This window comes from Orcinus orca, chromosome 1, assembly GCF_937001465.1.
Source record: "Orcinus orca chromosome 1, mOrcOrc1.1, whole genome shotgun sequence".
Taxonomy (NCBI): domain Eukaryota; kingdom Metazoa; phylum Chordata; class Mammalia; order Artiodactyla; family Delphinidae; genus Orcinus; species Orcinus orca.
The window spans coordinates 116,035,365-116,059,602 of record NC_064559.1 but is presented as its reverse complement, the minus strand read 5'-3'; the positions used below and the strand labels follow the sequence as shown (position 1 = coordinate 116,059,602).

General features: G+C 50.9%; 1 protein-coding gene across 2 annotated transcripts in view; it reads left to right on the top strand.

Moving 5' to 3' along the window:
* Positions 1 to 24,238, top strand: part of SLC6A17 (solute carrier family 6 member 17) — an 82,593-nt gene that overhangs the window by 34,705 nt on the left and 23,650 nt on the right. For both annotated transcript variants that reach the window (XM_033434910.2, XM_049697200.1), the window contains 5 exons: positions 13,191 to 13,552; positions 16,947 to 17,104; positions 18,748 to 18,874; positions 19,619 to 19,800; positions 21,485 to 21,595. In XM_033434910.2, coding sequence (XP_033290801.1) covers positions 13,279 to 13,552; positions 16,947 to 17,104; positions 18,748 to 18,874; positions 19,619 to 19,800; positions 21,485 to 21,595 — 852 coding nt within the window. In that variant the 5' untranslated portion in view covers positions 13,191 to 13,278. The remainder of the gene's footprint in view (positions 1 to 13,190; positions 13,553 to 16,946; positions 17,105 to 18,747; positions 18,875 to 19,618; positions 19,801 to 21,484; positions 21,596 to 24,238) is intronic.

Genomic DNA, 24,238 nt, shown 5'->3' with positions numbered 1-24,238 from the left:
ATTTACAGCAGCTGCGGCATGGGCTGCCCAGAGGGATGTTGCTTGCTACCTGGTCCTGTCCTGTGGAGCCCACTCTCTCTATCCTTGGGGCTCCACCACTTGCATCCGTGGCTGTTCTGGGAAACTTGGCATCCTCCTGGCTCTCCATCTCTTCTCTCTCTCTGAGAAATCACCTGGAGGAATAGGCCCATACTGTCCTAGCCTGCCTGGCACCTTCAAACCACCTTTGATCACCGTGGGGAAGTTTCTGAAAGTGAGGGTGGATAGTTAGAATGTAAGCATCTCCTCCGCCCCCAGCAGACAAAGAGGTCTTCCCAGGAACCCTTGCTCCACAGGCAGCCATTTTGAGGAGATACAGCCTTGGGGTAATTCTCTCCCCCCATCTCCCATCCCCCATGAATAATTTTAAAAATTAAAACATGGTTCATCTCTGGATAAATCCAGTTATTTAAGAAAAATATAATTAGATATTCACTGTGTACAGAAAACTCACATGTGAGAACATAAACTCAGATACAGGATGGATTACTGTACCAAATTATTCTCACATTTAAAGCCAGGTATATATTGTTAGAGAATAATTTTGGGTCAGGTGAGGCCTGGGCAGCCTGAGTCCCCAACTTGGGAGTTGAGACCGAAAGGGCTTTTGTTCCGAGGCCTCCTGTGGAGTGAGGGTGGGGCGAGCAGGGCCAGAGGAAGTAACACTCCAGCTCCCAGGCCCGGGGGTCATCGCATCAGCTGCATTTGACCCACTGAGCTGCCACTCTGTCTTCCAGGGCCTGATCACAGTTCATTTGAAGATAACAAGTTGCCTCTCGAGGTGTTCCATCATTTCTAATTTAATTACTGGTTTAATTAGACCTTCCATTGGATTCTTTGCACCACTGCTTTGCCACCTATTATTTCACTTGCAGATAGAATCTGTTGGTCCCCACCCCAAATTCCTACTGGTTGCATTTTCTTTTTAATTATAAGACTTCTGGGCTCTGTGGTTTTAAATACAACTCCAGGTCAGGAGTGCTGTTTGAGAAAGCTACCATTCAGGAGATGTGAGCAGTCACCTGGTGGAATGGCTCCAGCAGGTGCTGCCAGGTGAGTATTCAGGGAGGACGTGGACCTCCTCTCCCTGGGGGTCTACAGGGCGAAGAGCAAGCGTGCTCCTCTGCTGGGCAACCCGGCACTGGCTCCCAGAATGGCCTGGTGGGTGCTGTCCACGGTCCTGGCACACCTCTGAGACAACCTGCCTGCTAGTAATTCAGGGACTCCTTTGGAACCGCTGGAAGGGATCTCCTTGACCAGTCCCCAAATTGTATTATGACTCTAGCTTTGGGAAAGGGCCCAGCCAAGTGAGGGCTCCTGACCTCAGGGAGGAATGATGGTAGATGGACTTGTTCCATTGTTGACTTGCTGAATGAGGTTCACGTATGTCACTTTGCAGTGTGGCATGGTGCATTGGAGAACTTCCTAACCAGGGCCCCAGAGGGGTGGCATGAGGCCCAGAAATAATGATGCCTTCATTCCTTGGAATAGCCTTGAGTGGCCTAGGGAGGTGAAGCCTCCTCCATTTACCCCAGTGTGCCACAGCTGTATTCTCTTCTCTGTGTGTCATCACATGTGGAAGGGTGTAAAGCACCAGTGTATTGGAAAGAGTATGGGCTATCGAGTGAGGTAGACCACAGTTTGGATTCCCTCTCCTCTGCTTCATGGCTCAGTAATCTTGTACATGGTAGTTAGCTTCCCTTAGCTTACGCTTCTTCATCTGTAAAATGAGAATTCCATTTTATCCCAAGTTTTTTTTGGGGGGGGCGGTAAATAACATATGTAAGCACGGTAGGTCTTCAAACATGTGTGCTCCCTCCGCTGTGATCTCAGGTGTCCTGCTGGGAGTGCTTTTCTGCCCACCCCTCCACAAAGCCGCACTGAAGCCTGGTGAGGAAAGAGACACAAACGTTTCTGGTTCTCAGGAAAGAGACATCATGTTGGGAGTGTAATTAAGGGTTTCTGATCACTATTCCTTCAAGTGCTCTTCACAGTCTGGTGGGTAACTCAGGTAATTGGACACCCTTGATTCCTTCTGTCTCTCTCTGAGACAAGAGAAAATAGTGACTTTAAGAAAATCCAGGTCAGTGGATTTGGGCAGTAGCTGTGAGGACCCATCTGTCACCACTGTGGGCCTCCCATGAATAAGAAAAGAAGGGAGTGAGGCCTTCACTCGTTGCTCCTGGACTTTTTATTTTCACAACTGATTTAAAAAAATTTTTTTTTCCAAATCAGGACAGTCTCATGGATCTTCTGTTTGGGGCCTGTGTGCACTTCAGCACCCTGGGGGCCTCTGTTTCCCTCTCTCTTTAAAACCTAAACCTTATCCAACAGCCAGCCCAGGTCACCACCATCTCTAACCTACCATCCCCCCTTTTTCTTTTTTTTAAATTTATTTTATTGACGTATAGCTGATTTACAACATTGTGTTAATTTCTGCTGTACAGCAAAGTGCTTCAATTATACACACACACACATATATATATATACATTCTTTTTCATATTCTTTTCTATTATGGTTTATCACAGAATATTGAATGTAGTTCCCTGTGCTATACAGTAGAACCTTGTTGTTTATTCATTCTATATATATATAGTTTGCACCTGCTAATCTCAAAGTCCCAATCCATGTGCTTTTTAATTTGTACTATACTGATCTATTTAAAAAGTCAGGTGACATCAGTCCCCTGCTCGAAAACTGCCAACAGCTTCCTGTTATCCTTGAGAGGAAACCCAAACTCCTTTCTATGGCCTGCGGGTCCTGCCTGCTCGGGATGCCAGTTATCCTCCTGTCTCAGCACCTCCCACTCTTCCCTGGCTCAGGATGCACTAGACACAGGGCTCTTCCTTTTAGTCTTTGAACTCACCAAGTGCTGCTCCTGCCTCAGGGCCTTTGCACTTACTGTTCCCTCTGCCCTGAATGCTTTCCCAGGATATCCACATGGCTTATTCTCTCACACTATCAGGTCTTTATCAGAGTTGCTTTCCTAACTCCCCTACATATTGTAGCATCCCTACCTCACTCCATCCCTGCTGTATTATATATTTACTTGTTATCACTATGGATACAGTCTATGCCTATATATACAATATTAATTACACATTTGTCTGGTTTTTATTTGTCCTCTGCACTGTAATATACATCCCCCAGGGCAGGCACATTATTTGCTCTGTTCTCTGCTGTACTAGGACAGGACGTGGTGCATAGTTAGTGTTCAGTAAATATCTGTTGAAGGAAGTAAAGGACAGGAGGGAGAGAGAGAGGGAGGGAAAATATAGAGAGGACTTTTTAAAGTCCCATATTTCAGCAGTATCCCTAGTTCGTGGGAGTTTCTGGGCGTTTTTCCGTTCTCCTTCAGCCCAAGAGGGGAGTGGGGAATCAGTCGGAGCTCCAAGCACCTGCATCCCCCACCAGCCCCACATGTCCTCAGGTACCTGCATGCTTGTTCCACACCAGTTCCTGGCCATTTCGGGACTGTGGGTGGTTGGGCCTCTGTTCCTGGTTGGACCCATTTCCCCCATGTTCTCACGAGGAGGGGCAGCTGGTGTGGGTTTATGGTGTGGCCCCTGCGTTTATCATTTTATCCTCATGACAACCCTGTGAAGTCAGAGCCTCATCCCCATATTTTCAGGTCCAGAAACTGCAACCAAAGGAGAAGGTGTACTTCCCCAAAGACTCCCAACTTGTAAGTGGCAGCAGGACTCAGACCCAGGTTTCCCTGGGTCCAAAACCCACGATCTTTCTGGGACAGCGTGGTGGTTGGGAGATTCTGGAGTCATCCTGTGTTGGTTGGGACTCCGGGCCTCCACTGTTTGACGGTGTGCCGTATTTCATCAATTCCAAGGTGTGGAATCTTGCCCAGTGTCACGTCTTAAAATCAGGATGTGCAGTCAACGACGTCTCAGATTGGCTGTTGGTCAGGTGGAGTGGTGGCCTAGTGGGGTGAAAGCCTTCCATGGACACTTTCTGGTAAGTTCAAGAAAGTACCAGCACCAGAGGATCTTAAGTTCAATGAGATATAGGTAATGAATCCCTCTGCGCCTCTACTTCTTCATGTGTAAAATGGGGATAAGAGAGGCACCAGCCTCATGCAGTTATTGGTGGGGTTAAAGGAGATGATGTCTGCTCTACACAGTGGCTGCTGTGGAGGTGACCCTCAAGAGGTATCACCTACGTGCTGCTGTTGTCATTGGCATTATCACCACCCCGCTCTGCCCTCAGCAACCTATATTCTAGTGCAAGGCTCAGGCGTCTGTGGGGCAGCCGTGGTACTGCTCTTGGCTTGGACACCCACGGGGCGTGCATTTCCCCCTCACCTGATATGGTAGAACTGAACCAAAAGCTTTTGTTGGCACTGGCCCCGCCCACATTTTCCAGTGCCAGTTCCTCCCCCTGTGGACCATCTGCCCCTTTTCCTGCTTTCTTTCCTCCTTGACTAAGAAAACAAAATACCAGCTGCAGAGAACACGCTCAGCAAATGCAACAGGAAGGTGAGACGGGCTGCAGAAGAGTCCACTGGCCCCTTTGCCTGTTTGTTGTCTGGTATGGTCCACCAGCCTCAGAAGCGCTCCATGCCAAGACTGTGCCTGTCCAGTGTTTATTTCTCTCTGGTGAGGGTGGATCCTGTCTGCAAAGGGGAGAAAAGGGGGCACAAATCATGGCTCCTTTATAAAAGGCAAAAAGTCAATGAGCGACGGTCAGGCTTCTTAGTTTACCTTAGCTTTAAACTGCCGCTTGGGGCATCAGATGCTCTTGGGATCAGGATGTCCTGTCAGAAAATGGGGAAAATTTGAAGCTGGAAAATTACATCAGACCCTAGAAAATTTGGGGAGTTCAAAATACTTTAATTCATTAATTCACGCACTCACTTCATTCATATCATATTTGTTGAGCACGTGTGGTAGTAAGTCACCAGGATTTGGCCTTGCAGAAGCAAAGGTGCTGTCAATCTGGATAAGGACAGGAGACCACAGCACAAACCCAGCAAATCTGTGAAATGGAGTCAGAAGTAACCATCCTATTGATTTGACTTCTCAGTAAGCTTTTCTTGCTCTTTCTCCTTCTATCCATGTGGTAACCAGATGCAGTTGGTAGGTAAGTGCTGTTCCCTATTTTCCAGATGAATAAGGAACAGAAAGCTGTCTTCCAAGGCCTGGGGTCCCCCTGACATGTGCTGCAGGGCTGTGCCGGATTAGAGCCCCCGGCTGGGCAGGCGACTTCTGGGAGGTTTACCGCCTCTTCTCTAGTCAGAGCTATTAGCTCTTCGCCCTGGCCTCTTTGTTTCAAAGGCAAAGGCAGTGGTTCAGATTTCAACATAGGAAGCGGGTTGTTCTTGGAGGGTAGGCAGGCAGAGACCCTGGAGCATCTGTAAATACCACATTCTGTCTGGTGTGCCAGGCCCTGCTGGGCCCAGGGCAGGCAGGAGGGGCACAAAGCTGAATACACCTTGGGTCCTGCCCTCAGGGAGCCTTGTGGTTAGAAAAGGAATTGGGCCTGTAAACAGCTAGCTATGCTAGAAAGCCAAATGGTAAAAGTGTAAAATAGTCTTATAAAGAGCGTGCTGAGGAGAGAGAAAGGGATACTCATTCTCACTTAGAGGACTGCGGAAGGTGTCACAGGTGAGACGGTGGGCCTCGAGCTGGGCCGTCAAAGACTAGAAGGTCCAGGAGGCAGAGGATGGGGAGTGGTGGGTGGGCAGGGGAGGTGGAAGGGGGCCCAGAGGAGGAGCTGCACATGTCTTGGCCAGGGCAGTGTGTTGGCAGTGGGTGCAGAGGACGTGGTACCCAAGAAGCCGCCTCTGAAGGCCTGGAGGAGAAGTGAGCTGGGAGCCTGTCACCGCCTCTAGTGGAGAGAAGTTCTGAGCTAGAGCATGAGGGGTGGGAAAGGACAGATCTGAACCCACTGACAGGAATTTGCGACGTGGGCATGAAGGGTGAAGGAGGGAGAGGCCAGGAATGGTGCTGGGTCCCTGCCCGTGCGTCCTGGGCGAGAAAACTCAAGGCGGGTGGCCAGCAGGCCCATCAGGACCAGTTTGCCCCACGTGACTGCCAGAGGTTCCAGTAAGACAATTAAAAATAATTTGGAGGATAATTTGGGTCTCTGATAACAGTCTGACCTGTTTCGGGCTCAGTGGAAGCCCAGAGGCTCTGAGGTAATTAGGACAACTGTGTGGGCCACCACCGCTTGTCACCTGGAAATCAGGAAGCTGTCAAGTTCCCTGAGAGAAAGGGGCCCGACCTTGCTTCCTTCTCACCACCGCTTAGTCCTGAGTTGGACCTTGGCAATATGGTGCGGGGAGCTGGGTGTTCTCCACGGCTTTCCTCTGCTGGGGGCTCTCACGGCTTTCCTGTGGTGGAGGTTTGCATTTACGAATGTGCAGCACTCTCTCCAGAGCCCCCCGACCCAAGAGCAACAAAACTGGGCACGCCCCCTGGGGCTCAGTGAAGCCAGCACTCGAGATCTGTGGTCCCCTTGGCTCCTATATCCCCAAGATGGCAGCTTGTCCACTCAGCTCCCCCGGGGTCTCCCTTGGAAAATAAGTGGCTCCCTTGAGTTTGTCCCTTGAGGTATCTGATACAAACTTACCGACCCCAGGAGGCAGGTGCTCAGAGGGTCCTCCGCCCCCTCTCTGGCTGCTGTCGAGCGGAGGGGCCTCTGGCTTGGCTCTGGTTTCAGGGTGAACAGCCACCCCCTTGGGGTAATTGCTGAGCGCTGTGCTTGAAAAGTCGTGGAGCCGTCAGTCCTCTGGCAGGAGATATTTTTACCTGTCTGCCTCCTAGTGGCACTATTTTTTTCTCTTTTTAAGAAGATTCACAGTTCACTCCCTGGTCCTGCTTCTCTCACATGTGCTATTCTGAGCCGTAAGCTGCATCTGTTGCTAAGCGACGGATCTGGCACCAGGCGCTTTCTTGGCATTCGAGCCCCTCTGCATTCTGCTTTAAGTAACTGAGGCATTCCTTTCCGAGAGTACCATGGACGGATGCGCCGCTTGGGAAAGCAACTTTATAACCCCCCCCCCCCAGCTACTACAGGGCGATGATCTGAGTACGACTGGGTTGGCCGTCAAAGCACCCACAGTGTACCGGTGAGCTCTCAGCTGGCAGAGGGTGGCCTGACAGACCAGCCCAAGGACCTGCAGTGTCTAGTGCCTGGGGCTGGCCACCCCTTGCTCACACGCACGTGCAGGAGGGGCACTCCCTGGATAGATGCAGAGCTGAAAGAGCTTCAGAGATCATCCAGACCAAGTCATTTCACACACAGGGAAACTGAGGTCCAGGGAGGTCAGGGTGATGGTGCCAATTTGCACGGTTGGCTGGTGGTTGGTCAAGACCAGCACCGAGCCAGCCTCCCACTGCTTGGATCTCGGCTGGCTCCACGGTCCACAAAGGCAGGGGCAGAGAGGAATCTGCCCCCCCCCCCCGGGTTTTCTCTGATCCTGGCGCTTGTCGCCAGCAGTGCTTCGGGGTCCCTGTCTGGTACACATTGGATTCCTGGGCCCTGGTCTGAAAACTCACCTTTCCCCACAGACGGCCTCCAGGCTTCAGGGAACTAGTGCGTGCAGGGAGGAAGGGTTCTGAGTCACTGCTGCCACCTTCCCTTTAAAGGCACGGAGAGAGCACAGGAGTGAGGACGCCTGGGTGCTGACAGCTGTGTGATGTGAGCCATGCCCTGTCCCACCCTGGGGCATAGCTGTCCAGCTCACTTCCCGGGCCGGGCTGTGAATCCGAGATGATAAGAAGAGGTGATGTTTGTGAGCACTTGGTGGGGGCCGGTCCCCTTCTGAGACCTGTACAACCTGTCCTCCTCATGACATTGCAGAGTGAGCACTGCTGTCCTCGCTGACGCTGAGGAAACGAGCTCAGTAAGGTGAAGAAGCTTCCCAGGCCGGCAGTTGGTAAGGAGCGAAGCTGAGATTCGAACCCAGGCAGTTCGGCTTTGGAGCAGAATCACCCCGTACTGTGCCCGTAGACCGTGTAAAACATGTTTTTAAATGGTTTCAAACTATTGCAGATTTGAGCTATAGTTTGAGTAATAACACTACTAGACTTTACCCTGCGGCCATGTTTTTATCAGTAATAACCTTACTGATCTTTGGGCCCAGGATCTGGCGCCGCATGGCCTGTACCTGCTTCCCTTTGACCCCGGGGCAGGTGAGTGGGCCTGGGCTTCGCGGGGTGCTGCGCCACCAGCCTCAGGGTGCTGTCACTTCTCGCAAACAGAAAAAGACATCTCTGAGCTGGTGGTGTTGCAAAATGCTCTCCACCCTCCACCCCACTCCCCCCCCCGCAAACTCATTTTGGCTTTTCCTGAGGAGAAACAGGGCACTTATGTAACAAAATATAAATAGGGGGACTTACATATTTTTAAATGAGTAAAGGCAAACAACACCAGGCTTCCAGGTAGCAGCCTCTGTCATTTGGGTCCTTCCTGGTGTCAGGCCCTGCACTAGGCACTTGGTATGCATCTGCTCATGGAATCCTCACGCAGCCCTGCCCGGGAGGCAGGAACTGTCATTAGATAGAACATTTTCACCCAAGAGGGAGCCCGATGCTCTCGCATAATTCAAGTGAGGTGGCTGCCCCCTCACTCGGCACCAGCTGATGTCTTTTTTTTTTTTTGCCATGGTTTCCTTTTTTTTTTTTTTGACATCTTTATTGGAGTATAATTGCTTTACAATGGTGTGTTAGTTTCTGCTTTATAACAAAGTGAATCAGTTATACATATACATATGTTCCCATATCTCTTCCCTCTTGCGTCTCTCTCCCTCCCACCATCCCTATCCCACCCCTCTAGGTGGTCACAAAGCACCGAGCTGATTTCCCTGTGCTATACGGCTACTTCACACTAGCTAGCTATTTTACGTTTGGTAGTGTATATATGTCCATGCCACTCTCTCACTTTGTCACAGCTTACCCTTCCCCCTCCCCGTGTCCTCAAGTTCATGCTCTAGTAGGTCTGTGTCTTTATTCCCGTCTTGCCCCTACGTTCTTCATGACCTTTTTTTTTTAGATTCCATATATATGTGTTAGCATACGGTATTTTTCTCTTTCTGACTTACTTCACTCTGTATGACAGACTCTAGGTCCATCCACCTCACTACAAATAACTCAATTTCGTTTCTTTTTATGTCTGAGTAATATTCCACTGTATATATGTGCCACATCTTCTTTATCCATTCATCTCTTGATGGACACTTAGGTTGCTTCCATGTCCTGGCTAATGTAAATAGAGCTGCAATGAACATTTTGGTACATGACTCTTTTTGAATTATGGTTTTCTCAGGGTATATGCCCAGGAGTGGGATTGCTGGGTCGTATGGTAGTTCTATTTGTAGTTTTTTAAGGAACCTCCATACTGTTCTCCATAGTGGCTGTATCAATTTACATTCCCACCAACAGTGCAAGAGGGTTCCCTTTTCTCCACACCCTCTCCAGCATTTATTGTTTCTAGAGTTTTTGATGATGGCCATTCTGACCTGTGTGAGATGATATCTCATTGTGTTTTGATTTGCATTTCTCTAATGATTAGTGATGTTGAGCATCCTTTCATGTGTTTGTTGGCAGTCTGTATATCTTCTTGGGAGAAATGTCTATTTAGGTCTTCTGCCCATTTTTGGATTGGCTTGTTTGTTTTTTTGATATTGAGCTGCATGAGCTGCTTGTAAATTTTGGAGATTAATCCTTTGTCAGTTGCTTCATTTGCAAATATTTTCTCCCATTCTGAGGGTTGTCTTTTCATCTTGTTTATGGTTTCCTTTGCTGTGCAAAAGCTTTTAAGTTTCATTAGGTCCCATTTGTTTATTTTTGTTTTTATTTCCATTTCTCTAGGAGGTGGGTCAAAAAGGATCTTGCTGTGATTTATGTCATTGACTGTTCTGCCTATGTTTTCCTCTAAGAGTTTGATAGTTTCTGGCCTTACATTTAGGTCTTGAATCCATTTTGAGTTTATTTTTGTGTGTGGTGTTAGGGAGTGTTCTAATTTCATACTTTTACATGTAACTGTCCAGTTTTCCTAGCACCACTTATTGAAGAGACTGTCTTTACAGTTGCTGGGGTGGAGGCGTCCAGGGTGGAGGGCAGGGGCTTTGAAGTCAGACAGACACTTCATTCATCCACTCACACACTTAACATACATCTCCTGATGTATACGCCTCTGCTCCGATGTCCCCTCCTCAGAGACGCCTTTCCAGACCATAAAATCGCAGCCCTCCAGCTCGCGAGCAACCCCACTCTCTACCCCATGTTATTGTCGTTATAGCAAAAATCACCCCTGGCTATTTTACCTGTGTATTTCTTTCTCTAGTATCTGGCTTTTCCACTAGAAATATAACCTCCGCAAGAGGAAGCCCTTGGCTTATTTTGTTTGCTGCTGTATCCCTCACACCTGGAACAGAGCCTGGTACAGAGAAGGCACTCAGTTAATGTATGTCAAGTCAATGAATGAGTGAGTGAATGAATGAATGAGTGAATGAAATGGGCTCTCAAACCCAGGCCTCTCTGACTTCAAAGCCCCTGTCCTTTACCATGAGAGACGACTGTCTTCTTCCAGTGTCCCACCCCCCTTGCTGCTGAGTTTGACCCAGTGGCTTTGGGCAATTCACCCCCTCTCTCTGGGCCTCAGTTTCCTCATATATAAAATGAGAATGTTGCTAGGATCCCTCAAACTTTAATATTCCAAATGTTGGACTCTGCTGTCACATGAACATATTCACTGGGCACAGACGGTTCTAGTCATGATTGAAAGCCAGCCCAGTGTCTCAGCTTGCAAGTTTGCACCAGCACTTTGCTTCCTGCAAACCCGATGGCCTAGGAGGACCCCGGGCCCCCATCCTGCAGTGCAGGATGTTCGTGCACATCAGTGATGTCTTGGGAAGGAGGAAGAAGCTTATATTGAGCTGATGCCTATGGTTTCCGTGATGCTGCTGCGGGTATCCTTCTCTGGATTTACCAGAAGGTGTTCATTTTGTCCTTGAGCCCACTTAGTTTAAAATGATGCCTTCCTCCCCTCCCCCCTGCTTCTCATGCTGGTGACCAGAGCTGCCACTCACTAATCTATTTATGGGGAAATTAGAGAATTTATGTTCTCTGATTGGTCAGCCTCAAGGTAAATTCTGCAGACTTGCAGGAATCCCCCTCGGTTTTCTCCAGTCGTGGCAAGATGAACAGTACGTCATATCTCACGCACAGCAGGTTGTTCTGATCAGATCCTGCTGCAGGCTGGTACCTGTAGAGAGGCTCCGGGCTAAGGTACCTGGTGATTGTGGTTGCAGGAGGGACCCACCCTCACCCTGCTCCCCATCTCTAGTTTTTAATAAAACTCTTGATGTAAGCTGAGGAGAGATGGGGTAGCAGGACAAGCAACCACTGCATGTGCCTTAGGTTTTGTCCTCCATTTGAGAGCCTGGGGACAGGGCCCTACTGACTGGGGAGGGGGAGGGGCTTGTCCTGGCGGCCCAGGCAAGAGCACAGGCCTCCCCCTTGCACAACTCCTGGGGGCACCATCGGCTTCTGTAGCACAGGCACCGTAGCAGCCCGGGGGGAGGCTGAGGGCTGGAGGGGCCACAGACACAGAGTCCCACCTTGGAGCACCCTCCAGGACATGATGGAGTGTTCAGCTGACCCACTGTAAAGTTGAGTCCCAACAGAGAGCTACATTTCTTGTAGGGAATTCTGAGGTCTTTCAGGCAGTCTGGCTCTGTCCCAGTCACTCCAAAGCCCAAGACCCTGGCTGTGCCTGAGGTGGAAGGGGACAGTCCCTAAAGAATCACTGTCCCCCTTAGATGAGGAGAGCAGGGAAGTGTCACCTGCTTGTGTAGTCCGAGGCCTGGCCTGGGGAGGGCTGGCTAACCCCACAGACCAGGGTGGACAGTTGTCCCCATCTGCCAGTCCTCCTAGCTTCATTACGTGTGTAACGGGATCTGGCCAGCCAGGTCTCCTTGAAGGTCCTTGTGGCTGGAGTCAGCCAGGAGGTCTGGGTCAAGCCCAGCAGGACGGGCATCCCTGCACGCTTCTGCTACAGAGGGACCTTGCCCAAGAATTCAGGTGGCACGTGCGAGGAGAACAGAGGCAGCTCCTTCCCTTAGTAATGGCAGAGCCGGATAATTTACATCCCTAGAAAGATGCAGGGCAACTGCCGGCCGGGGTGTATGTGGTTTAATTTTAAATCCTCCAACCTTCCCTTAATGAGGAGGTGCTTCAAAACAAGCAGAATGTTGGGATCCTTCAAAGGACTCATTTCCTTGGTGCTTTCTTTGTTTAAGGGAAAGCATGATACACGATGGGGAATTGCAGGAGTAGGGAGGGTTTTGCCTCCCCCGCCCACGTTGTGCAGACATTATCTGCTGTAAAACTGTCACTGAAGGATGGAGAACTGGCTCTTGGCTGTGGTGGCCTTCAGATAATGTCACTGCTGAGTGATGACCCAGCATTTGTTGGCACTGAGCAAACATCTCTAGGGCTCTGCTGCCAGAATCCTTAGCTGAGCCCGGCTGGTGCTCCTGCCTGGGATGCTGGTGTCCAGGGGCTCCATGGTAAGAGCTCTAGGCCTTTTTTCCCCAAGCATTAATGTCCCTCTGAATCACCAAAGGTTTTGTAGAAATACAGAGAATGATTCAGTAGGTCTGGGGTGGGCCTGAGAGTCTGTGTTTCTGACAAGTTCCCATGATGCCACTGGCCCCCAAACTGCATTTTGAATGCAGGCGCTGGCTTCCTGGGTCCCACCAGGTGGTTTGACTAAATAGAACACAAGAGGGCTAGGACTTGGCTATACCCTGTGCTGCCCGGGGCGGGGAAGGCGGTGGAGCCTTCCAGATGTTCTTGAACATTCTAGGATCTGTGGTTATGAAAGGGGTCAATGTTGTCGTGGACGACCCCTTATTTGGGTTTGGTGTATGGTGTTGCTTCTTTCGTCCCATTAGGCTTGCCCTTCTGATGATGCTCAGGTAAGAAGGCCAGTGGGGAAACTGAGTGTGCAGACCTCGAGCTCCTCAGCGGGCACCTCAATGGGGAGGAAAGCGAGCTTGACGTTCAAGGCCACTGAGCAGCCTCTGAGTGAATGACGGGGAGTTGATGAATTGATTGGGTCGTGTCCACTTGGGCTCCCCACCTCTCTGGCGTGGTCAGCTAATCCTCTCCTGCTCATCTGGTTTCAGAGGTCCCTGGATGAGAAGGAGCTGACAGCGGCCGAGTCCCACCTTCTCTGCGTGCTGGGGAGCAGGGCTGCGTCGCCCAGGTGGCCCAATGCCGAAGAACAGCAAGGTGACCCAGCGCGAGCACAGTAGTGAGCATGTCACGGAGTCGGTGGCCGACCTGCTGGCCCTTGAGGAGCCTGTGGACTATAAACAGAGCATCCTGAATGTGGCCGGAGAAGCAGGCGGCAAGCAGAAGGTGGCAGATGTGGAGGACCGGCCGGCCTGGAACAGCAAGCTGCAGTACATCTTGGCCCAGATCGGCTTCTCTGTGGGCCTTGGCAACATCTGGAGGTTCCCCTACCTGTGCCAGAAAAATGGAGGAGGTAAGAGGCAGCCCTGCTTGCCCTGGGGGTGCCCTGCAAATGGGCCGGGCTGAGGGGAGAAAAGAAACACCCCTTTGTGAGGCAGAACCAGAGCACTCGTAGGCTGGAGCTCAGAACTCGAGTGAGACCCCCCAGGAAGAGCTAATGGCTAACAGCTCTCAAGAGGCTGCAGGCATGATGATAAGAATGTGGGCTCTGGCCCTAGACAGCCTGGGTTCAAATCCCAGTGCAGCCACTGGGACCCTGTGCAAGTTGCTTAATTTCTCTGTGCCTTGCTGTGTTTGTAAAATGGGAATAATAGTAGTTCCTGCCTCACAGGATGGTTGGGAGAATTAAATGAGCTTTACATGTAGAACACTTACCACTGTATCTGACACAGTAACTCTTGGCCATTGTTACTAAATGCGTATTACTGCTGGGCACTGTTGTGAGCACTTCCTGGATATTAGGCTGAAATACATGAAACTGCTGATATGTGAGTGTCTTGGAACAGCCAAAGCACCAATTTCATATGGTTCAACCATCATATCCTCCCAAAAAGCCTATGTGAGGAAGAACTATTCTCATCCTCACTTTAGAAACTGCAAAACAGGCACAGAGAGGTTAGATCACTTGCTCAAGTCACACAGCTAGTGATAAAGTCAGGATTCAAACCTGGACAGCTTGGCCCCAGAGCCTGAGCACTTAATCACTATACCCGCAGCCTCCCAGGTAGGAAGGGTCTTCACGCTGCCCCCTGAGTTTCAGTCCCCCCAGAGGATCCTGCCCGTGGTGTCAAACCCCTTCTACTCAATACTTCTAGCTCCCAGGGAGGGTAGAAGCCCACAGGCCTTATCCCCCAGCACCTGAATGCAGGCTAGAAAGTTCCAAAGGCAACTTGCTTTGAAACCGGGGGGAAACTAACCAAAAATAAGCAAGGCAAAACCCAATGGACTGAAAACAATGACGCTTCCAAGCTCAGACCTCTGGTCCTGGGAAAGTGATTTGAGTCAGAAGAGAGCTTTCATGCCCCTGAGTCCCTGTGCCCTGGGACTGCCACACTCCAGCCTGAAGGTGTGGCTGCCACTTTGCAGGCATTTTAACCCTGCTGCCTCCCTCGCTGCCCCGTGGGACTCTCCTCCCAGTGATGGAGCCCTATTCAGGGACCCTCCCTCCTCTCTGGGACACCCTCCCTGGTCCAGAAAGCAGAGTCTGGCTGGAGGCTTCCCCTCCTTTGCGGTTTCTAGTGAAGGGCAGGGAGTGAGAATGCCCGCCTGACTTAGGCCAGAAACTTCCATCTCGCCACCAGGGCACAGTCTATTCCCCCTACGCTCTCTTTGCTTTGAAGGATCTTTTTTTTCTCCCCCAATCAATAATTGCTGATCAGAGCTTTCAGTCTGTATGGCATGGCCAGGCCCAGGTGGCTGAGTTGATATAAGACCAGCCCAAAGCAAAGATACAAATGGAAGTGTGTGGTTCCCTTAAGTGCTGTGAGATGTTAAGAGCTCAGAGTACCCGAAACAACTTTGGAGGACACGTTACATTTGGGGACTCCGGCTGGCAACCTGCAACCTTGTCCTTTGTGGCCGAGATAATCAGTCTGCCTGAGCACTGGTGCTAAACACAGAGTCCTTCTCCCCACTACACATTCTGCCCGCGCCGCCGCTCCCCCGGGCAGCGTTCTTGCCAAAGTCTGTTAGTTTCCAGTGTCACCAGACAGTTGCCACGGCACCAGACATCACGAACAACCCCTGGAAGAAAAGTGTTGTCGGGTCTCAGGACTCTGAGCTCCCCATCCCATGTTCCTACCTTCATTTTCCCATCCTTTCTGACTCCTGGAATCCCTCTTTATCTCTACCTTTAACTCTCCAGTATTTTACCGTTTTTATAGTAAGTCATCTTAAATGTATTTTGGAAGGAGGCAAATTATCACAGGAAGGAGATGATTGGTCTGAGAGTCAAAACTCTGGCTTTGAGCCCTGGGTGATCCAGTCAAAATTACTTAATTTTGGATGGAAACTCTGGAACTCTGCCTAGCTCTGCCAGATGTTGACAGTTTATTCTGCATCCTCTCAGTTTGCTTTTTTTTTCTCTTTGTTTTTATGAGAAGGAGGCAAATGGTCATCAGGTGCTTGCTATGGGTAAGTCACTCATTTAATCCTCACAACAGCCCTGTGCAGTAGGTATACAGTTGAAGCATATGAAATGGCCCTTTTCATAAGTCAAAAATGATAAAATATCAGCAATTTCATATGGTTCTACTTAATATTTTCATCCTCTTTACATAGATGGCAGAACAGTGGCACAGAGAGATCAAGCAATTTGCCCAAAGTCACACAGCTAGTAAGTGGCAGAGCCAGGATTCAGACCCAGGAGGTCTGGCTCCGTGGTCTGGATCTTAACCCCTACTCAGTGTGCATCTCAACAGGTTGAGATCGAGATGGTCTTTCAAGGCCCAGGAATAACCTTGGGGTTTGCAAGAAGCGAGACATGTATAGACATGTCACACAGCCTCCCGGGTTTTGTATTTCACCCGCAAGTCCTCAGGTCGGGCAAGATGTGCAGGGAGATGTGTCCCTGGCCTTTCCTGCAGATCACTTCTCTCCTCTTCTGCATCCCTGAGCCAGAGACCAAGAGACAGAACTAGGTTAAAAGACAGAGCCAGGGGTCCTTCAGGCCCTCCTCCTTTTAGGATCGTGATACAGCAGGTTGTTAGTGACAAGTGGAATTTATGTGTGCACGTGACCCTGTGCACCTGTGTGTTTAATGTATTAGATGCTGTTATATGAGGTGTGGGAGGTTGCTCACCTGGAAGCCTCTCCTGATTAGCTCCATGGGACTCACACCCCTCCCTCAGGACACACGTGCTCAGTTGGCCGTGTGTGATGTGTGTGCATGCACTGACATTGCTCGTGTGAACCTGAAGGTCCCGCAGCTCTCTTGGGATAGCGTCTGTGCCTTCTGTTGCCCTGATATCCCCACTGCACACACCTGGTACAAAGTAGATAACAGCTGACTGTTGCCAAGTGCCAGGTCGTGCGCCCCGGAGATGCCCGACCCCCTGGACTCATTGGCAGTTTGGGCACATGTTGGGGGGACAGGTGTCCACGGAATATGTCAGGAGGTGGCTGTGTCTGTCTCTGCGTCTAGCCTCGTGAGTGGGAGGCATTGCCATACATCTGGATCCTCCTTTAGTGTTTCGGGTCAGGGGAGCCAAGGGCTAGAAGGAGGTCTGGGCGGCCAGCGTGTGGTAGGTCGCACGTGTGAGCCAGACCGTTCCTGGAGGAGCACAGGGACTGGTGACGGTTTGAGGATGATTGGAGATGTGGCCAATGCTATGGGACCTGGCTGCCACCCCTCCCTTACCCTGCTGCTGTGCTCCAGACACCCTCCGACATCCCTCCCTCCTCCCCAGGTGCCTACCTGGTGCCCTACCTGGTGCTGCTGATCATCATTGGGATCCCGCTCTTCTTCCTGGAGCTGGCTGTGGGCCAGAGGATCCGCCGCGGCAGCATCGGCGTGTGGCACTATGTGTGCCCCCGCCTGGGTGGCATCGGCTTCTCCAGTTGCATAGTGAGTCGGGGGCTGGTGGCGGGCACTAGCCAGGAGGCAGAGGGGCTGCTCTTGGGCACAGGGTTTACAGACCAGAGTCCTGGGCGGGGCTGAGGGCAGGGAGGGAGACTCTCATCCTGAGAATTGCGTCCAGCTGGTGTCTCAGGGCCACATGTTTCCTAAACCGAAAGTCGGCACCACTCTCTGATGGTCTAATATTTGGGATTATTATGAAGGAGGGAAGGCCTGGGACATCTCCGCCAGAGTTCTCTGGGGACATGTGGACCATCTCAGATTCCCCTTTCTGCCTACCAGCCCATCAGCTCTCTGTGAGGGAGGCCCGTCCTTTTTCCTGGGTTAAAGAGTATTTTATTTGGGTAAGTGGGTGGCACGAGAAAAGGCAGCCCTGGGGTATGGCGTCTCCTTGCCAGTTTGCTGTGCGCATGAGCAGACCGGAGAAGGACTCAGGAGCCTGGGGCTGACCCACGAGGGGTGAGGCTTTGGAACAGTGGGAGACAGGGAGACCCCACTGGCCTGGATGGGGAACTCCACGAGAGCTCCAGGCTGATCCACGGGGCAGCAGACGAGGCCCTGCTTAGCTCTCTAGGTGAGGAAACCGAGCCTCCGTTAAGGGCAAAGCCCACAGGTGCCCATGCTCACACCTGGGATAAAAACTGGAATCTGCTTCTGGAAGGGACTGAGGCTCTGTCAGCCCCGGCAGCAGGGCCAGTCCAAACCTGCCTCACTCAGCGCCTGGGAGAGATCACCTCTCCACAGGTTGACATGGCTGGGGCTGGCCGGGGTGTATACGCATGAGTGTGAGTGGTCTGCCCCTTGGACTAAAAACATCCAAGTAAAGATAGTGGGTGTCTCTCCTTCTGTATTCCACATAAGGTGTGCCGTAGGAGTGTCTGCTTGTGCATACCCGGGCTTAGGTGAAATTAATAAAGCGAGGGGCTCTCAGCTCTCACACTGCCCAGCAGTGTCACTGATGCATCATGTAGTCGGGCCCCTGGAGATAGAAGGGATCTCTTGACATCCAAAGTGGATGCAGCAGATCTCTGCATGTAAAAGCATTGCTTTCAGAGAAACCCCTCGAACCCTCAGTCAGAATCCATGTGCTCCTGTTTTCAATACAGTTCTACCAAGGTTGGTTATCATGTTTCCAAGAACGAGAAGTGATGTCTTTCTAGAGACAGACTGCTGACAGTACCAAAGAGAAAGTAGCATCCCGAGAGAAGGAAAGACATGGGAAGCCAATAAGAAGCATTTCCAAAACCTCAAAAAGCACAGCCGTCTGGGGCCATTTACTGTAGCGGCAGTAGCTGTACATGCCTCCATTGCCCTGGAGGGCAGCTCTGGAATTGTAATCCTGAGTCATCAGGAAATGATGGGGAAGTGCTTCAAGCATCTTAGAAGAATTTCAAACTGGAGAGGATTAACATTTTAAGAGTTTACTGCTTAAAGGAGAGAACTTTAATATCTGAAACATTCCTCTGTGGATTCCCCAAATAGCAGATGAGTGGAGGATTAGGAACAGGCCCTCAGCTGCCACTGTCCCAGCATCCCATCCCTTCTCCTCCTCCTCCAAGGCTGTGTGTGGGGAGGGGGCGGGGGTGGAGTTGCCTGTAGCCTCTGTGACCCCCATGGACCCCCGTCTGCAGGTCTGCCTCTTCGTTGGGCTGTACTATAATGTGATCATCGGGTGGAGCATCTTCTATTTCTTCAAGTCTTTCCAGTACCCGCTGCCCTGGAGTGAGTGCCCTGTCGCCAGGAATGGGACCGCGGCAGGCAAGTATGGTTCTTCTGAGGAACCCACCTGGGGATTCCAGCCAGCTCTGTCCCAGGAAGGAGTTGAAGGAGCCTAAGAGGCTAAGGCACAGATTTGGGATTTCATTGACTTGCTGTGCCACCTTGGCTAAGCCACATACCCTCTCTGATGCTCATTTCCCCTTCTGATGATCTCTTGCCAGCCTATCCCACAGAGTTCTTACAGGGATTGAATGAAATAGTGAGTGTAGGTATAACTCCGGAGACTGTGACTTTCGTTTAGTTATTATTAACTACCCTGTGTTACTCTAATACCATCCTATCGGGAAACAACCTTAATTTGCATGCCAGTCCCCTAAAGGGCTGGCTGACTTATCCCACCCACAGATGGGTAAACTGAGGCCCAGAAACAACTTTCCCACGGTCACACCACTGATTTAACCAGGGATCAAGGACGAGAATGCAGGTCTCCAGCTCCTCGCTCAGAACCGTTCCCAAGGAACTTGAGGCCAGTTCTGCCTAATCCTTCCTGCCCTCCATGGATGGATGTGGGCAGGGGGATGCCATGAGTGGGAATTCGGTCAGATCAGTATATCCTGAAGCCTCCCAGGCCCCTTGAGAGCCCAGGAGTCCTCAGGGTCTGCCAGATCCTGGCTAACCCAGAACGATATCATTCTTCCCTGCTGCCCTGGGTGGGGGTCAAGCGGAGGAGGTGGTCCCACAGGCCCCTCCACCGAGGCCCTGTGGCCTTTGCTGCCGTTTCAGTGGTGGAGCCGGAGTGTGAGAAGAGCTCGGCCACTACCTACTTCTGGTACCGAGAGGCACTGGACATCTCCAACTCCATCTCAGAGAGCGGGGGCCTCAACTGGAAGATGACCCTGTGCCTCCTCGTGGCCTGGGGCATCGTGGGCATGGCCGTCGTCAAGGGCATCCAGTCCTCGGGGAAGGTGAGCGGCTGCGGGGGGCACCCACACTTACACGGGGGAGGGGGTGCCGCAGAAAAGTGTGGAAGGCAGGGGTGGAGAACTCTGGGTCGCCCCTGCAGGGTTCTTTGGGTGGGCCTGGCCTCTGGATGGCTCAGGATGAGGACACAGGCCTCTGAGGAGGTGATGGGAGCATCATAGCCACAGTATTGTTCCCTGTGGACAGCCCGCCAGGGATGGGCTTGTGGAAAATCACTGCCTTGACCCCAGCTGCCTCCGTGCTCACATAACTCCGGGTTGCTCCCACAGACTTTAAAGAGAAGGAAAACCATGAGTACTGAGCTAGGACATTCGGCTAGACCCTAGCCCCTCAGCTTCCCTAGCAAGAGCCCTAGAAGAGCCTGCTCAGCAATTTTTGGTGAAAACCAACAGCTCAATGTATCTACAACTAATGAGCTCTGGGAACGGGTGGGTGCTGTGAGTGAAGGGGGCTTTGGGGGCCCCTGAGGGAGCAGACCAGCCAGGCCCAACACACACCTTCTCCCAGTAGGTCAGATTCCCTTCAGATAAGGGCACTTTCTTCTTTGTCATGTGTACCAGTATTCGTGGACTGCCAGGGCTGGAAAAGATATTAGAGATCCTATAGCCCAATCCACCCATTTTACAGATGAAGAAACTGAGGTTACAGAGGTGGGGGGAAATATCTCACCTGAGATCAGGCAGCCAGTCAGCCCCAGGGCTGGAACTAGAATCCTGGCTGTCTGTCTGTCTGAGGCTCCAGGCTCTTTGGTGGATTTGACGAGCAGGGAAGCTAAGCCCTGGAAAGGTGGCCTGGTCTCAGCCACCACTTCTTCTGTCTCCAAAGGCCAAAATAGTAGATAACAAAATAGATCAGGCACTGCCACCTGTGTGAGTGCATTTGGGCCACAACAATCTTAGGAGTTAGGAGTTATTTTACCCACTTTATATATGAGGAAAGGGAGGCACCCCGAAGTTAAATAAATAGCTCAAGGTCATGTGGTTGGAAAATGGTAGTCAGCATCAGAACTCAGGTGGTCTAGCTCTGGACTTGCGTGCTTTTAACCTTTACACCATCCTCCCTGAGCAGCCTTCTTGGTTTGTTTCAGTGCAGCAAACTTTTTGTAAGCATCTCCTTTGTGGGAGGCTCTGTGCCAGGCCCATGGAGATATAGAAATGTTCAAGAAATGCATGTGCTAGGAAGTAGCATTTAATTTATAATCACAAGAGGCAGGGCCTTCTTCTGATGCTTTTGCTTGGGAGCCGTGCCTATAACCTCCTGGATGCCTTCTGTCAAAGGGGCTCTAAGGACAGGGGAGATCTTTAGGGGGTCCACTGGAGTCAGGGACAGAAAAGCAGGCATGAGATATGAACAAATGAAGAGAGGAGAGAAAAGGGTTCCTCACCCCCTTGGGGGCCTTGGGGGCGCGGAGGCTGCGAGCCCAGCCCCACCAGCCCTTGAAAGGAGGAAACAAGCCTCAGGCACAGCCATGCTGACTCCAGCTCGTCTGTGTGGCTGCTTCTGCCTTGGCTCGATGCCAGATGTGCAGTGGGTTTGGCCCCGTGCCCAGGGGTCCCGGGGCTCTGCTGCCATCAGAGGAGGCGCGTGTACCCCAGCTGCGAGCAGGGAGGCGGATGCCAGCTGCAGGAGGGGCTCTGGCCCACAGTGGGTCCCTGTCCTCTCTTGCAGGTGATGTATTTCAGCTCCCTCTTTCCCTACGTGGTGCTGGCCTGCTTCCTGGTCCGGGGGCTGCTGCTGCGGGGGGCCGTCGACGGCATCCTACACATGTTCACTCCCAAGGTAAGGGCCTCGGGCTCCCCAGGAACACGGACAGCTCTTCTGGGCCTCGTCTGCTTCACGCAGTTTAACGCTGCCTGAGGACGTGCTGTGTGGCAGGCACTGTGGTGGGCGCTGGAGGGAGGCACCAGGGAGGCTGCCCGTGTGGTTCCAGGGAGAGGGACAGGGCAGGGACACCACATCAGTATGGGTGAAATCAGAAGAAGCTTCAGGGAGGAGATGATATCCGAAACGAGCCTCAGGGAGCAGATAGGATTTCAGTGGGCGGCAGTAGGACGTTGCGGTCAAAGGAACTGTATGAGCAACAGCGTGGAAAAGCACTGGGCGTGCTTGGGGTCATGGTGTGAAGTCAGTTTTGGCTCGGGTGTGGGGGTAGGGCACCGTTTCATTGAGTAGATTTGTGACAGCAGGAACCAAGGAGATGCCTAAGAGAAGAAGCTCCCTGGGAATCCCAACTTGTACCCCAGTCAGGGGAATGAGGTTACGATCTTATTAAAGATAAAAGACCACGTGGATAGAGATTTTTACCCTTACCAAAGCTATCCACATCTCTCATTAGATCCTCCCAGTAGCCCAGTGAGGGATGAGCAGGACCATGGTGCACGGTGTCCTGAAGGTGGACACCTATACTCCTTAGGAAAATGGAAACAGCCAGTTTCCTAAGCATGGTCTCTGCCCACCAGGTGGCCCTGCCTCTCTGTTTCCCTCCAGACCACTGGGCACAGCAGGCATGAGCCAGTCCACTGAGGAATAAGAGAATTTCAGGTGCAGAAACGGCATGCCCTTCAATGTAACCCTAAGCAAAGTACATTAGTCGCCCCAGCAGGCAGGCTGGGAAGTCCACCTCCAAATGCCAGCAGATCAGTAAGCAGCATCGGGGGCCTGGTGAGGCTCCAGTCCACAGGCGCAGGGTCAGAACCCTGCCAGGCCAGCTTAAGGCCCTCAACACTGTCCCTCAGTAGTGCCATCTCACTCATGTGTGCGCACACACACACACACCCATACACACATACACACACATACACACACGCATTAATGCTTACACAGAAGGTTCATACAAATGGCACAGGGAGAAGAATCCAGATCTCGTGGGGTTTGAAATCCCTGTTCCCTCCCAATGGCCCTGCTCTGCAGCTGCAAACAGCCCCTGATGTTTGGGGCTAGGGAAGGTGGGTAGCAACGGGCAGGGCATAGATCCCTCCATATCCACTGGACAGAGCATAAAGGGCCCTCAGCGTTCTTGGATGTAACATCCGAGGTTTCTACGTGAACAAGCACGGAGGTCCGCTCTATGGAGCACTTAGTGAATCTCCCGAGGCATGAGTGTGACTACCGAGCCACTTGGCTGGGGTAGGGTTGTTGTGAACATGTGATGTCTGACAAAGAAGAGAAAAATGCAAACCTGGTTTCTTTGGGGGAAAACAGCCGTGAGACGAAAGCTGATGCTTTTTATGAATGAATTCAACTGTATTTCTAGAACCGTGATCAGTCTAATGTGTTCACTTGAGTCTTTCCGTTATACTTTATTGAGCTTTATGAGAAAATTATATACTCTGCAGATGTTAATAAACATGGAGATTCACACAGGTCTCCAAACGGTCCCCTGGGTGGTGCTAAGAGAGCCTGGTACGTAACTCAGAAGCCAGTGGAACTGATTCATAAGATCAGTTGCCAGTCCCAGCACACACAATACCGCTCCCCTTCTGATTCAGACACTCTTTAAAACATTTTTTTAAGTGAAACATCTCAGACATATAAACACACATATAATAATATAATAAACATTCTTAAGAAATAAAATATTACAGGTGTCATAAAAGTGCCCACGTAGCCAGCCCTCATCCCATTCTCTTCCCTTTCCTAAAATAACCACTATCTTGAATTTGGGGTTTAACCTGCTAATACACTTTTAAAATTTTGTAATACATATATGTGTATACTTAAACAAGATATAGCATTATGTGCGTACTTTTAATCTTTTCTGTATCATATGCAACCTTCTGCAACTTGCTTTTATTTTTGCTAATCACTCTTTTTTGAGATTTTAGCTATATTGATATATGGAGGTCTAGTGCATCCATTTTCATGGCTGTATTGTATTCCACTGTGGCACTAAACTAAAATTTACTTATTCATTCTCTAGTTGATGGTCATTTAAGTTGTGTCCAGTTCTCACCATTGCTAATAAACATTATGACACAGGTCTTCATGTGCACACATTTCTCTCGGGCGTATATGTTTTGGAGTGGAATTGCCATCTTAAAGGGTATACGTGTCTTCAGTTTTACTAGGTGTTGGCCGAGTTGCTCTCCAAAGTGGCTGCATCTATCGATATTAACACTCCCACCAGTTGTATATGAGAGTCCCAGTTGCTCCACATGTATTACATTGCAATTTTTGCCAATCAGGTAGATGCAAAAAGGTTGATATACACTTTGAATAACAGGGGCACTCCTTTCCCAAAGCTTTTCCTGGATGTTCAGGAAACAGTGTGGTTCCACTTTAGCATTTGCAGAGGCCCCGAGTCTTCATGAGGTGAAACTTAAATCAAATCCAGAAGGCCCTAGAGGAGCCAGGTCACCAAGAACCAGCAGGTGTGGTCCCTGGTCCGTCTAGCTATTGTGACCTTCAGGTATGGATAGAGCC